The following is a 14,421-nucleotide window of genomic DNA, read 5'->3' on the forward strand; positions in this document are numbered from 1 at the left end:
TTCAATACATTCATCCCAAGCATTTTTTGGCCACTGAGGAAGGCATGAGGATGACAGGGGGCTACCTCATAGCATTTACAAGCTCACGGGGTTTGTAAGACAAGGATAGTTACCTCTAAGACAGGGGAGACTGTGCCAAGTGCCATAGAGATAGTATAAACAAAGCCCTATGGGGATGAAACTCCGTATATTTTATATAACTTATATTTTAAATGTATATATACAAATTATATATACATAAGTATAATTAACATTTTAAATTCATAACATAAAATATCACAATTGCTTGAAAGAACTAAGGTGTAGAACAAAAGAGGATCATCAAGAACGATTTTGGGGGGCACCTGGGTAGCTCAGTCAGTTAAGCAATGGCCTTCAGCTCAGGTCGAGATCCCAGGGTCCTGGGATCTGGTCCCACATTGGGCTCACCTGCTCTCTGGGGAGCCTGCTTCTCCCTCCCCTTCTGTCTACTACTTACCCTCTTGTGCTCTCGCTCTCTCTTTCTCTCTCTCTCTGTCAAATAAATAAATAAAATCTTTAAAAAAAGGAATGATTTTTTTGTATGTGTTTCTTTTACCTCCACCACCTGCACACGCACATGATACAGCCGGTCTGGTCGTGGGTTACTTGGTTCCTTGTAGATGATGGACATGTGCTGACCCTGTGTAAAGAAAAACATCAGTGCCATGGTTGAGATATTCTGAGGTTTATAATCCATAAGAACAAATTTCTGTGACTGCATTATATGGAATACTCAATTCTAATAAATAGTGAAATGAACAGACTGGCAAAAGGATTAGTCAATGGAAACAGGAAAATAATACCTAATATAGTGCATGTTCATAAACAGAAACCAGGAAAATTCCCTTGATGGAAAGTGGCTAAAAAGATGGATTATTATTATTCCTATTTTACAAAAACCATGCTTCACAATCAATGTATGAGGTGCATTTCCATTGCTGCTGACAGGACCAGACTTTGGTAGCAAGAAACTGCTTCTTCGGTGGGTGAGTTCATGAGGAGGGCAGGGTGGCAGAAGGGCTGGCAAGCTGTGTAAATGGTGAGCCGTGGAGCTGCCACAGGCCAGAGGGAGAGCCCTGCAGCCCACTCCCCGTGAGATCCAGCCTTGTTCACTCTTGGCCTCTGAACCCTCCTCTCCATAAAAGGGGCTCTTTAAGGACTCCTAACAGGGCATAATGGGAAGGTCAACACCCACCATCACCACCTCCACCCCAAACCTGTGCCCCCAAACCCTAGCTTTTCTATTACAGCCCCAAGCCCAAAAGTGTTCCACACGCTAGCACTGGTGTTTCAGAAAAAAGACCATTCTCTGCCATCCCAAATGTTTCATTTAAGAAACATGCCCCACAGGCTTTTAATTACAGTGGTTTGGAACAAAGCAGCAGAGTGAAGGTTTCAGGAGCCTAAATTATTTTCCATGTTCGGAGGTAAAATTCAGGAGAAATTCTGGTCATCGCATTCTGTGAATTCCAACTGTTTGCACAATAAACTCTTTGACAATAAGTACTGGTGTACTAATGGCCCAAGCTGGAGGTATTCTGAAAAAAAAAAAAAGTAGGAAACTGAACTACAGCACTGCCAGGCTGGTATTTCTATGGTGGAGCTCTTTTCCCTCTAAAATCTCTGGTGTTTCATTTTCAAGATGTCTGACAAAGGTTCCTCGTAGTTTTTAAAACAACAGTTCAACAAATTTGGGTGCCAATAAAAACAAAACACAACACAGCAGCGCCTAAACACAAAAACCCACCAGAATGCCAGGCTCTCAGCTGCGACAAGATGTGTGAGACTTGCTAGTCCCTGTCTTATGGTGAATGACACACAAACAAAAACCTTCAGGAAGCTGTAATTGCACTGCCTTAACCACAGCACTAAAACCAGAAACAGAATCAAGTTCAGGCTCAGACACCTCAACCTGTGTTCAAGATACTGGGCCCTGGATGTCTAGAGGTTCAGAGCAGAATGTGACATGGACCCTGCCCTCAAGGAATTTCTAGATTGCAGTTCTAGATCATGTGGCTGGTACACGGTGTACAGATGTGTCACTTCTCTTCTCAAAAAACCCAAAGTGGCTCCCTACTGTCAAAGTGAACTCATATTCCTTAGCGTAGCACTAGATATCCTCTTTCCTACCCTTCCGCTTGTTTTCTATGACTCTGGAATCACTGAAAATACAGCCAAGTGGTTTATTTTTTTCTTTGCCCCTGGAAGGGCGCTTCTCCCGTCAATCCCCTGCTGAAAGGTCTGGCTCAAAATTAACCCTTTCCATGAAGCCTTCTGGGGGTTTCTCAACCACATAAGCCCCCACTCGGACCCCAATTCTCAGAGTCTTGTTTGAACTGCACCTCAAATATGTTTTGTTCAGTGGGTTGTAGCTACGTGTCTATTTCTTCCATCTCCCCTCTTAGCTCCCACTTGAGTGAAGGACAGGGATCAGCTGTCCTTTATGAGCCCAGTGATGTGGCCTTGCCAACAGGAAGGCCAAAACAATGTTCTGAGTGTCTCAAAAACACTGGTGAGACAAAATTGAAAGATAGAGACATTTAAAAAAATTTAACATGAAGTAATAATTTAGAAGAAGCAAGCGTGAGATACTGTTATGTTCTTTGGGAGCAGAAACAAGGGCTGGATGGGGAGGGGAAGCAGGATCCTGAGAAGGGACTTTCCTACGTTCAATGTCCCTTTCGATCTCTACAAAATATTGGAAAAGACTTAATCTAATTGGTTTATAGGCTCTTTATCAAGATGCCCTAAAGTTGGATCAGCAACCAATGGCAACTACTATTTCCAGCCACTTGGGTTGTGTTCTGATACCTACAGTCAACTGCACATCTGGCATCTTTTCTAGAAGAACCATGTCACCAGGCAGGCCAAAGGACTTGATCTGGTAGGTGAGGAAGCCTCCATATGAAGAAACCTAAAATTGTATTGATAGGATCAAGAGCACAAGCATTAGAAGAGCCCATGGAAACACTAATCACATAAAAACCAGAGGCACATGAGATCTGGAAAGATACCATCTACCTGTTAGTGGTCATCTTGGGCGTGAAGAATTGAAGATGGTATTTTAGCTCTCTACTTTGTACCATTTTATATTATTTAAAATGTTTGGCATGAACATGATTGTTTTGCAAGCAAGGAGATGCTTCTCTTAAAAATAAAGATACTAGTGGAGCACCTGGGTGGCTCAGTCGGTTAAGCATCTCCTTTGGCTCGGGTCATGATCTCAAGGTCCTGGGATTGAGCCCCACATCAGGCTCCCTGCTCAGTGGGGAGTCTGCTTCTCCCTCTGCCCTTCCTTGTGTGTGCTCGCTCTCTCCTCTCTCTCTCTGTCTCAAATAAATAAATAAATAAAACCTTAAAAGGAAAGAAAGATACTAGTCACACAAAGAGGTAAGATCTTTCTATTCTTGATGATGTCTAAACTAATGTTCATTTAATCTATAGTTACTCTAAGAAATCTAGGCCATTGGCTTCTTATTTCACTGAAAGAATTGGTTAATATCTATCAGTTACAAAATGAACCTCTAGAAATAATTTTTAAAAAACTTCTCCTGAGAGCAGATGGTGAGCATTTCCCACACGATCACACATAAGCCATGCCAGACTGCTCCAGTGGGTCTAAGGACCTTTTCTCAATGCCACCTAGTAGCACGATCATGGTGGAGGTTTAAGGTCATAGTTTGGGGAGGGCTACTTCACCTCCGGTCCTGTCACTTCCCACCCATAAGGTAAAAACCAGTCAAGAAAGGAGTAATTGAGAGAGAAAACCAAGAGGCAGTATCACCTTAGAGTGGAGAAGCACAGAACACCCTTCTTGAGACACACATATAATTTGGAGCAGGGGAGAGGGAACAGCATTTCTGGGTCCCAATTCACCGAAGTCCCCTAGAATCTGCAACCTGACCAAATCACAGAGCTATGATCGTAGAGTCTGGAAGTATTCCAGGCTAATAATTTAAATCACCCTATGGAGATTAAATACTGTCTTTCTGATGGGCTAAGGTGATTTTTGAAATATGGCCACAGATTCTCTGATACTTTTGTCTTCAGGAGGCGGAGCTTAAATCTCCTCCTTGAAGTTGGACTGGACTTATGACTGGCTTCTAATGAATGGAATATGGCAGAAGTAAGGGTACGTTATTTCTGAAATTAGGTCATAAAAAGATCGTGGTTTCTATTCTGAGTTTTCCTCCCTCTCTCTCTTTCTCTCCATCTCTCTCTCTCTCCCTCCCCCCCACCTCTCTCTTTCTATTGGTTATTTTAGGAGAAGCCAGGTGCCCTGTCAGGGGGAGTCTCAGGTAGCACCTGGGGGACTCCTAGGATGAGTGCTCCCCTCAGTAGCCAGTGAGGAACAGAGGCTTATGACAACCACATGACTGAGCCTGGAGGTGGACCCTCCAGGTCTGGAGCCAGGCCTGACTTACATCTCGCCCATAACTCTGTGAGAAACCTTGAGCCATCTACTCCTGAATTCTTGATCCACAGAAACTGGGCAAGGGGACTGCTGCTTTAAGCTGCACAGTTTTGGGGTAATTGTTTGCAGAGTAATAGATGAGCTCTACATGGGATTGCCATGTGAAGGCGAGGATGAGCATTAAATGAGGAAGGAGAGGGGTTCTAAGAGAGGAGCAACATTGCCCACACTCAAAGGTCAAAACCCAACGCCCTTCAACCAGAAGTCAGAATTATAGATCTCCGGCTCACAAGGCCCTCATATTTAGTGATTCTAAGAGAATATGCTGCCTCCTGAGCTGGGCCCTGTGACATCTACAGCTTCTAGAACATTCTACCCTCTGCTACCCGGTGCATACATTACCAAATGATGTTTCTACAGGAAGCCCACACTTCCGTCCTCTGAAACAAGTGTAGGGGACCAAGCTATGCCAATTTGTGCAGCAAAGGAAGAGCAACTTGTTTACAAGCTCCCAGAGGAACAGGAGCGTCTCACTAACTGCCTGCGATTCTGCTAATGACAGCCAAGCTGCCCCCGGATCCTGTGCTTCTTTTAATAAGCTCGTGAGTCACTTTTCAGCTTTTGTTTTCCTGACAAGGAGCCTTTCTTCTGCTTTAAAACAAAGAATTCTTAGCACTGGCTTTGAAAAGCACACATGCCCCATTTGCAACAGATATTATTTAAATGGTTAAGTAAAGCCAGAGAAAAGCTGTGGTGCATGATTTCCTTTGCTGGGGAGTGAACACATGTCGGGTACATTTAGCCCCTCCCAGGGGAGGGCAGCGTCTTTCCAGTGTTTGTAGCTCATCTAATTTCTTTAGTTTTAGTAACCTGAACTTCCTGATGCTTCCTTCCAGACAGGAAATGATGCTCATGCCGTGACGGAGGGGACCCGGTGAGGGCTCAGGACGTCCTTACCTTGTCTCCTAGGTAGGAAAGAGGTGCGACCCAGGACGCACTGTGGACTGTAGAGGGCAGCTCCTGGAGGTCTGCAACCACGCTGCTGCTGCCCGGGTTGAAGGAGACAGGGATGTCTGTTCCGTCTGCCGTCTCCAGGCGCCAACCCATCATATCCACAAACTAGAACACAAGAGCAAAGGATAGAAACATGTGCCTTCAGCTTCTCTGGTGATGGCTGAATTATGCGCAATAGAAGAACCATGGGGTGGCCATCTTGTTCTGGAGGCTTCCTGTATATGCCCCCTCCTGAGCTTGCACAGAACTCTCACCCAGCACTGCCTCCCACTGCCCCAAGACGACTAGGAGTTCTCAGACAACCGTGATCATATGTATGTGGGATTGCTCTTTGTATCCCAGCATACATCCTGGGTTCTTGACATTTAGCAGGTGTTCAGTAAATGTCTGAGTAATATATAAATAAGTGTGGGAATAATAACTAGGACTATGGGCACATTTTAATGGCGAGTTCCTTAGAGAACAAATGTGAGATGGAACGCAGTGGCCTGCTCTCATTACTTTCCTTTAAATAAATCCTCATAATAAATCCTTCCCCCCACTTTCCCTGATCAGACAGGAAGCCAAGAGTTAAATGATGGAGGGAGGGGAGGAATTGATAAGACATTGATGAGGAATAATGTTTCTGGGCTCCCGTGAAGATAGAAGACTTCTGTGGATTTATAAACTAATTTTGGGGGGCACCTGGGTGGCTCAGTGGGTTAAAGCCTCTGCCTTCAGCTCGGGTCATGATCTCAAGAGTCCTGGGATCGCGCCCCACATCGGGATCTCTGCTCAGCAGGGAGCCTGCTTCCTCCCTCTCTCTCTGCCTGCCTCTGTGCCTACTTGTGATCTCTGTCTGTCAAATAAATAAATAAAATCTTTAAAAAAAAAAAACTAATTTTTTTTCCTTAACTACGAGCCTACATTCCTTTTGGGAATGACATATATAAAATAACCTTTACTTGAGGTATCTGTTGGACGTAAGACATCACTCATACAAAGAAAGCAACCATGAGCCTGCTGGTTCATGGAATAGTGGAGGCAACAAAAGTTTCAGTTTCATGGAGTTAATTCAAAAACTCATATAAATCATTTAAAAAATTTAACTTAAATGTTCATATAAAGTAATTGAGACAGAAAGTAAAACAGAAAGAAAATAAGCAGATAAGAAGAAGCAAGGGAAAAGAGTGACCAACTCCATTTAGCCAATGACTGTAGTGTTTATTGAGCACCTACTATATTCTGGATCCAGTGTTGGGCCCCAGGAATGCATAAGGAGTTTAAATGCTAGTGTTAGAGGAAGATATATAATAAACAAATTTTAAAACTAAACTGTAGAGTATGTCAGGGAGGGATAAATGCTAGAGTACACTAAGAAGGGTGAGCTACTTCATAGAGGGTGCTGAGGGAAGGCCCCTCTGAGCCCACCTGACAAACTGGGGCACTGAGCATGAGAACATCTGTGGGAAGAGCAGGGCAAGCTGAGGGATGCCGAGGGCGAAGTTTAACACTTCAACAAAGTAATATATAAAATCTCCACCAGAACTGCATGCTTCAGGACAACCCACTTCTTCCCCACTTGGAAGTACTAACTAAAAACCAAACTTTGACTTCCTTGCATACCTTAGCTCTTCTTTTATGTGTACTGTGACAATGATTACTTATTCCAAAACAGAAGCAGCGGGTACAGCCCTTGGGATTTGCTGGGTCCAAGTAGAACGATCCTTCTCGACACACGTTACATTCTGTACCCGCCACATTCTCCTATTGAAACAAAACACGAAATGAGAGATCATTTCCTCTAAAGCTTCTCTGATTTCAGTTCGTCACTTTCCCAAATTTATTGCCCATACAAGATGTTAGAACATGGATGCTAACAAAACATGAAGTTTACATCGTTGTGAAGCTTTTCTGTCACATTACTTTTTTAAACTCTTCTACCATACCCAAGTGAAAGAGAGAATCTTCTAGATCTCACAAGATGCCCCTTGGCATCTTGAAGGTAGATAAATGGCAACATGAGGATTCACAATATGGGGGTCTTGGTTCACCCCACTTCCTACCACCTCAAAACATCTGCTGGGACTAAGAAGCTCTCTTACCACCTGACAGAATGCCCTGGAGCAGATTATTAACCTGGGGTCTATGAGCTGGGAATAAAGCTTCCAGGGAATCTATGAACCTCTTAAAATTGTGGACTAAGGTTTGTGGCAACTTTTCTGGAAAGGGTCTGTACCTGCCTTGTGATTCTCCAAAGGATAAGAGGGGGTCTTCCCTTCTGTTTCTATCAAACGAGCTAATAACTATTAAATGCTACATGCGTTGTAGAAATCGGTTACAGGTCAGTCCCACTTCCCATTTATTTTGCTATGTTGACTCGACTTGAAGAACTTCCTCACTGACCAGTGGCTGACGTGACAGAACTGGACATTCTGTCTTACCTTACAGAGGCAAGCTCCGGTCCCTGGGTCACAGACTCCTGGCTCAGTCCCATCCCTGTTGCAGTGGCAGGGAAGGCACTCCGGGAAATGATAAAACCCAGAAGCGCACCGGTCGCACTGCCGCCCTGTGACTCTGGGCTTGCACCTGTATTCAAAGCAAAGGCGGCACAAGTTTTCATCACTGTCTCCACACAGTTCTCAAGTCCGCCTGCGCTGTTGCAGAGCAGCTCTGACGGTGCTTCCCTGGGGGAGCCTAAAAGGACAAGCGTCGTGGGGGTGGGTGTTCCAGACAGAAGGAAGAGAGGGGAACTGCCTGGTGTGTGCAGGAAGCACACGGATGAGTGGAGAAAGCTGACCCATGAACTGAAGAGGGAGGCAGGGGGCATCTCATGGGGACGGAGATGCTGGCTGTTGTGACACTGTCCAGTGGCAATGGAACGAGGTAGCTGAGCCCTGGGCGCTGAGGGCCCTCTGGCCGGAGTACTGATGAGCTCTGGCACCCAACAGAGTATCTTAATAACTCACCAAGGCTTCATATTCTCATCTGTGAAAGGGGAAAATTGCTAGCTGCTGCCTCCCAGGACTGCTGTGGAGATAGACGAGGCTGTGCCTGGAACATGCAAGCTCTCAGAAAGGAATTGCCATCTTGAGAAATTTTAAGTAGGAAAGAGTGTGGTCGGATAAGTGTGTGTGGATGCAGTCAAGATGACCATTTCCACAGCTGCCTGTTGAGTCAGGAGGAAGAAGGGGCTGAAGTAGGCCAAACACCCTGGGGATGGAGAGGAGGGAGGGGTTCCAAGCTATTTTGGGGTGAGGTTCCTGGGGCTTGTGCTGTTCTGGATGAGGGGACAGAAGAGGGGAAGGCAAGGAAGACCCTCGGTCATCCAGCCTGAGCGCCAGAGTGGGTGCTGGTGTGGGCAGGGTTGGCGGGGAGGCTGTGCCTGGGCTCCAAGGAAGGCTCTGTGGGGAGCAGGGAGCGATCCACATGTCTGAGCATGTGAGCCACAAGAGAGGAGGGGAGAGCACAGAAGCTGACAGAAGAGCAGCTGCTGCCAGCAGAACCGAAGCGCATCACCTCAAGGGTTGAGGAGAGAAGGAGGAAGTGGGTACCAGCCTCCTGTAGCCTGATCTTGGAGCCCAAGCTGACATCTGGTGGGACCCACACGCTGATCTCTTCTTTGTGGGTCTAAAGAAAGTACTAGGAAATGTGCTTTATATTAGAACATGGGAGTATAATCTGATCCAAAATATTTTATCATTAACTTGCTACTAATACCTGTTAAAATATCTTACCCAGGGACCATCCTGAAAAAGAGAAATCCAACTTGATTTCCCACTAAGTCTGTCTTTGGTAAATACCTGCTTATAACCAAAAACAGAATTTTGTGTTTGATTAAGTACACATACTCGAGACCAGTCAGCCTACCTTTGAATCCCAGCTTTGCTACTTACCAGGTATAGAACCTTGAGCAAATGAACCTCTTTGTAGCTGAATTTACTTACCCCTAAAATAGAGATCATAATACTGACCTTGTAGGATTATTGCAAACATTAAATAAAATAATACATGGAAAAGCCTTAGAGCAGGGCCATGCACGCCTACAAGAATCTGCTATTACTATTCTTGCTATAGCATTAGCTAAGGGGAGTGAACAGGACTCCCTTTCTCCCACTCTGCACAACCAAAAAGATAGACTCAGTTTTTCCCCCAAGACCTGCTGGCAGGTCAAATGTCATTTCAGTTCCAGCCCCATCCCCCTTGTGTTCCTCCCCACCCAATCCCTGCAGAAATTCTTTTTGTAAGGAAGCAAAAGTTCTCCAAATCACACCTATGGCAAGGTAGATGGAAAGTGTCAACGTTCTACTTAAAGAGATCACTCCCGTGTGGGGGATGGAAACTTTGGAAAGGGGTCAGAGACTCTTCTGGGAAGCTGGATAAACTGTGGACCACTCACAGATTTCATTCATTCATTCATTCATTCATTCATTCATTCCCTCCCTGTCTCTCCAACACACACAAATTTGTATCCACTCTCAGAGGGTTCCTAGACTCTGACTGATAATATTTGCTCTCTTCTTGTGAATCTCAGACTAAAGGCAATCAGACAGTCCAGCCAAAAAAAAAAAAAAATGGCTGTTGCCAGATGACTCTCTTTCTGGAGGGAGCGGCGAGGGTGGAGCACAAGGCTCTGGTGGTCCAGAGAGGGGAGTGAAGAGAGTAGAGACAGACAGCCCCGTCCAACCAAAATTGTCAGAAAGAGGAACCCTCGATCAGGAGTGCAGCTGGGAGACGGCCTGACTTACACTGCGCAGGCTCTGCTCCTCTCACCCGGCCAGGAGAAAAGGACACTGTGCAGAGACGGTGCTACTGTCACACACTGCTAGTTGGGCAGCTTGTTGAACCAAAGTCCATGTTTCTTTTAGCTAACATGCAGGGCTTCTGGCTTACAGGTGCCTTAAGTGAACACTGGTGCCACAAGAGCCACTCACATATGGAATGCCATGCGTGGACAAGGCTAAGAGGGGCCCCTGGAGCAAATGACCTGGACCTGGGCCTAGAAGGCAAGGACAGGCAGACAGGAGCCTATTTTTTATATTTTCACTTGAGTGAAAAAGAAAGGAACTGGAGCATTTTGCAGGGAGGGCAGCTGTGGAAGCTGCTTGTGGAGACAAGGAGAAATGGAAGCAAAATCCTTCCTTGCCTCCTTATTTCAGAAGGCTGTGAGAGGGTGGTGGCAGGGACAGGTGGGCTGAGGGCATGTGGCCATGTCGGTGACGTGAGGCAAAGCTCTGGACCGCACTCCACACACAAGCAGCATCTGAGTGCCTGAGAGTGGATGAGAAAAAGCAAGAAACCGGGCAGAGTGCGAAGAGCAGGGACCTGTGAGCTGACCCAAGGGCCCCAGGTGGGACTGACAAGGAAGGGTTAACCAAAACACGGAGACTATAACATCGGGATTCCTGAGCACTAAGCATATGAATCCTGGACAAAAACAAGCAACCAGAGGACTTTTTGGTGGTGTCATGACAACAGGGAATAAAAAGGAAATTCTTCTGTCAAGTCTGGCTGAACATCTCTTAGAAACTAGCTAAAGTCAGCCTGACCTTGACACATTTCTCCAGAGAGATACTCTGCTGCCCGAAGAGCTGCCCTCCTTGAAAAGGCAAGGAGCCTCCCGCAGAAGCTGCCTGTAGGTGCGGAACAGCAGCGCCGGGGGTGTGGGTCAAGAGGATTTATCTCCAAGGCAATGGGCTCATGGCCAAGGCTTACGTAATAACATGTGCGCATGTGTGGGTGCTCTCCATGTGGCACAGACAACTAGAAAGTCAGGTGTTAGAGGAAACTCTACCCTTTGCTCATTACGTATGGTGGGTCTCTTAATATCACACTCTGATCAACTCTAGTTGTCATCTAGAATCCAAAGTCTACCTTCTGCCTTCATTGATTTACTCAATAATCACCAAGAGTGGTAGGGGATGCAGGGGGGAGGGGAAAAAGTAGAGTAAGTCGGTCTTGACCTTGGCACATTTCCACTGAGAACACAGGACACAAGATGCCGAAAGTGAGGTAATCACGTGAGAACTGGAATGGCTAGCTGGAGGCACTGAGATGTTGAGGATGTGCTTGTGGACTCACAGAAGGCTTCGTGCCTTCTTGGGGTCTGTGATTTTCAAACATAATCCTTGAAGGATACACAGAACGTGGGGGAAACAGTAGAGCGAGGAGGAGAACTGATGCCTGGAGAACTGAACATATGTAAAGTGTTTAGAGAAAGTAAGAAAACCAAGCCAGAGAAGAAAGCTGCAAAAAGGCTTAAGTTAGGGTAGTGAGGGGCCATATGACTATGAAAGCTGGTCTTTATCCTGTCAGGGAGCTGAGACAGGCTCTTGTGCAGAGTAATGTGATGGAAGTGGCACCTGGGAGACTGACACACAACATGGCGCCCGCCACGCCACATTGCCATTAGTGGTTCGTACAGCTTCCCCTGCCAGACCATGACCCCTGATACATGAGGCACAGCACCCAAGCTAGAGTCAGTGCTTATAGTTATATAGTTTGAGCAATAAGATATTTTGGTATCTAACAAAACAGAATTTAAGGCAAAAATAAAAAATCGCAGTAACTGAGAAAAATGTTTCATCCTAGCTAAAAAAAAAAACACCAAGAAGATAAAATCATAAGCCTATATACATTTATCAACATTGCCTCAAGTTCTGCAGACTAGATTAATAGTTCCATATGTTAGTGCCAAAATTATGGGGAAAACAGATTTTTAAATCCCAGGGTAATTGTGTACTTGGCATATTCCCTTTAAAGTAAGGAGCCAAATAAAAGGGGGAGGGGCAACAAATGAAGAATGAGTGCATGAGTAAACCAGGAAAAGAAGGCCAGTTAGGAGAGCATGAAATCATTCAAAGATGAGAGGGTCAAAGAACTTAACTAAGGTAGCAGCAGAGAGCAGAAAGACATGGAAAGAAAGGAGAGAATCCATACCCGGCCAGAAGTTGACACCTAATCAACTGTAGGGAAAAGGGGTTGATTCTTAGATGATACTGGGATTTCAAGCTTTGGGACTGGGAAGGGACTGTCACCAGTAAGCAGAAAGAAAGAAAGAAAGAAAGAAAGAAAGAAAGAAAGATAGATTGATTCAAAAAGAGAAATGGTTTGAAGGCAAGACAATGACATGGGTTTCAACTATGGAATCAGAATTTTGGAGTTGTAAGGGCCCTTCAAGTTCATCAAATACTTCATTATACATATGAGGGGACAGGTGTTCAAAGAGTTTAGGGGACTTGTCTGAGGTCCCTTAAGTAAAGCCAATAAAAGCACAGGTTGAATTGATTTGCAGTGAAGGTGGGATAAGCTAGCCATTGAGGGTCAGGACCAGAGCTCCGGATCTGGAGTGGGGGTGACTGAAGCCAGGAGAATGGGCAGGGCCCATTCCATATGAAGCCTGTGCAAACTCACACCACACATCTTCTCTGTCTGCAGGAGATGGAACCAGGGACAAAGCCACAGAGTGATCATTCAGAGAGACGTGGAGAAAGACACTGGTGCTACAGAAGATGAAGGAAGACAAAGAAAATGGAGGTAAGAATTCTGAGCTCTATCCCTGTGGCAGGACCCCGTCCACCCTGTTCACCACCAAGGCCCAGTGTTCCCTGTCCACCTCCCAGCTGCCTGGAATTTACCGTTCCTATTAATCAATAACGTGCATCCAAAGAATTGCTTCTCCAAGTTGGTACGGCTGATGGAACTATGCCTGTAGCTGGAAGCACTTCGTCCCAAGAAGGCCAAGTCTACGACCTTTTTGGGTATTTTATTTTTCCATCTAACACAAACATTGAGTAAATCTGTGGGGATTCGTGGAGATAGGGGTCCCTCCCCCACAAAAGGCATTCCTTTTGCTACTGCTATTCTGAAAATGCACATTTGTACACGTGGCTTTACTGAAAGACCCTGATGGAGCACCATCTCCTCTAGTTGATCTCAAAATAGCCTTGAAAGGGGGGCGCCTGGGTGGTTCCGTGGGTTAAAGCCTCTGCCTTCAGCTCAGGTCATAATCTCCGGTCCTAGGATCAAGCCCTGCATCAGGCTCTCTGCTCAGCAGGGAGCCTGCCTCCCCCTCTCTCTTTCTGCCTGCCTCTCCGCCTACTTGTGATCTCTGTCTGTCAAATAAATAAATAAAATCTTAAAAAAAAAAAAAAAAAAAAAAAGCCTGAAAGGGGTCAGCATCATGCTAGTTTTTAAAAACAGTAATGCCTGGCTTTTTGTATCTGTCAATGACTGACAAAATCTTCCGAGGATATTCTAACCCCTTTGTTTGTTCACAGAATCTGATGACATAACCTTCCATTATTAAAAGCAAGGCAAAGGTACATTTTCATTGGCTTTCTATCAGATTGAATTAGTGTTGCTATTAAAAACAAAATCTTGATCAATATAAGCATCTTTAGGACCTCGATCTAGCACCAGAGAAAATAATGTACTTCTTGGCATTTGTACAATATAATTTTGCAATATTTTGCATGTTACAATCAGAGATTGAAGAGGAAATAGAACAGGATTTTAAATTTAGGTAGGAAGGTAGAGATAATTTTACCAAATGTTTAATGGCTTAGGAAACTGATAGCCAGGAAGGCAGAGTAACTTGCTCAGTCTTCTAGCTAGTTTATGACAAAGGTGAATTTTATGGCTCCAACCTAATTTATTCCCAATTGCTTCTAAAATTATACCAGTTTTAATAAGGTAGAGATTGAAAAAGGTAGAGATTGCTACAATTATTTTTATAACTTATTTTAAGGTAGATTAATATTTTTAATAGTTTCATTTTCTTTTAATATGACAAACTTGAATACCTATAAACAGTGAAATAAAATTTGAAAATTCCAATTTTTAAGCTTTGTGATCTGTGACAATATGTACACCTGCAAGAGAGTCTGTTTTATCACTGAAAAAGGATGTATTTTTCTTCTTGTTGCAAGTTCCAGGTTTCTTTGATCATTTCTTTCCTGTGAACTTTAGGTTCCTCCAAACACATTCTTCAT

At 44.8% G+C, this 14,421-nt stretch overlaps 1 protein-coding gene and 1 long non-coding RNA gene across 3 annotated transcripts in view; one reads left to right on the plus strand and one right to left on the minus strand.

The window, feature by feature from the left end:
- The window catches only part of LAMA3 (laminin subunit alpha 3), a 263,581-nt gene that overhangs the window by 80,817 nt on the left and 168,343 nt on the right, over positions 1-14,421 (minus strand). For both annotated transcript variants that reach the window (XM_059140351.1, XM_059140352.1), the window contains 5 exons: positions 7,873-8,017; positions 7,055-7,195; positions 5,393-5,554; positions 2,837-2,935; positions 578-661 (listed from right to left, as the gene is read on the minus strand). In XM_059140351.1, the coding sequence (XP_058996334.1) occupies positions 578-661; positions 2,837-2,935; positions 5,393-5,554; positions 7,055-7,195; positions 7,873-8,017 (631 nt within the window). The remainder of the gene's footprint in view (positions 1-577; positions 662-2,836; positions 2,936-5,392; positions 5,555-7,054; positions 7,196-7,872; positions 8,018-14,421) is intronic.
- Positions 4,830-5,978, plus strand: LOC131811667 (uncharacterized). Its single transcript, XR_009346043.1, has 2 exons — positions 4,830-5,037; positions 5,332-5,978. It is a non-coding gene; the product is annotated as an uncharacterized LOC131811667 (long non-coding RNA).

The sequence above is a fragment of the Mustela lutreola genome, chromosome 11 (assembly GCF_030435805.1).
Source record: "Mustela lutreola isolate mMusLut2 chromosome 11, mMusLut2.pri, whole genome shotgun sequence".
Classification (NCBI taxonomy): domain Eukaryota; kingdom Metazoa; phylum Chordata; class Mammalia; order Carnivora; family Mustelidae; genus Mustela; species Mustela lutreola.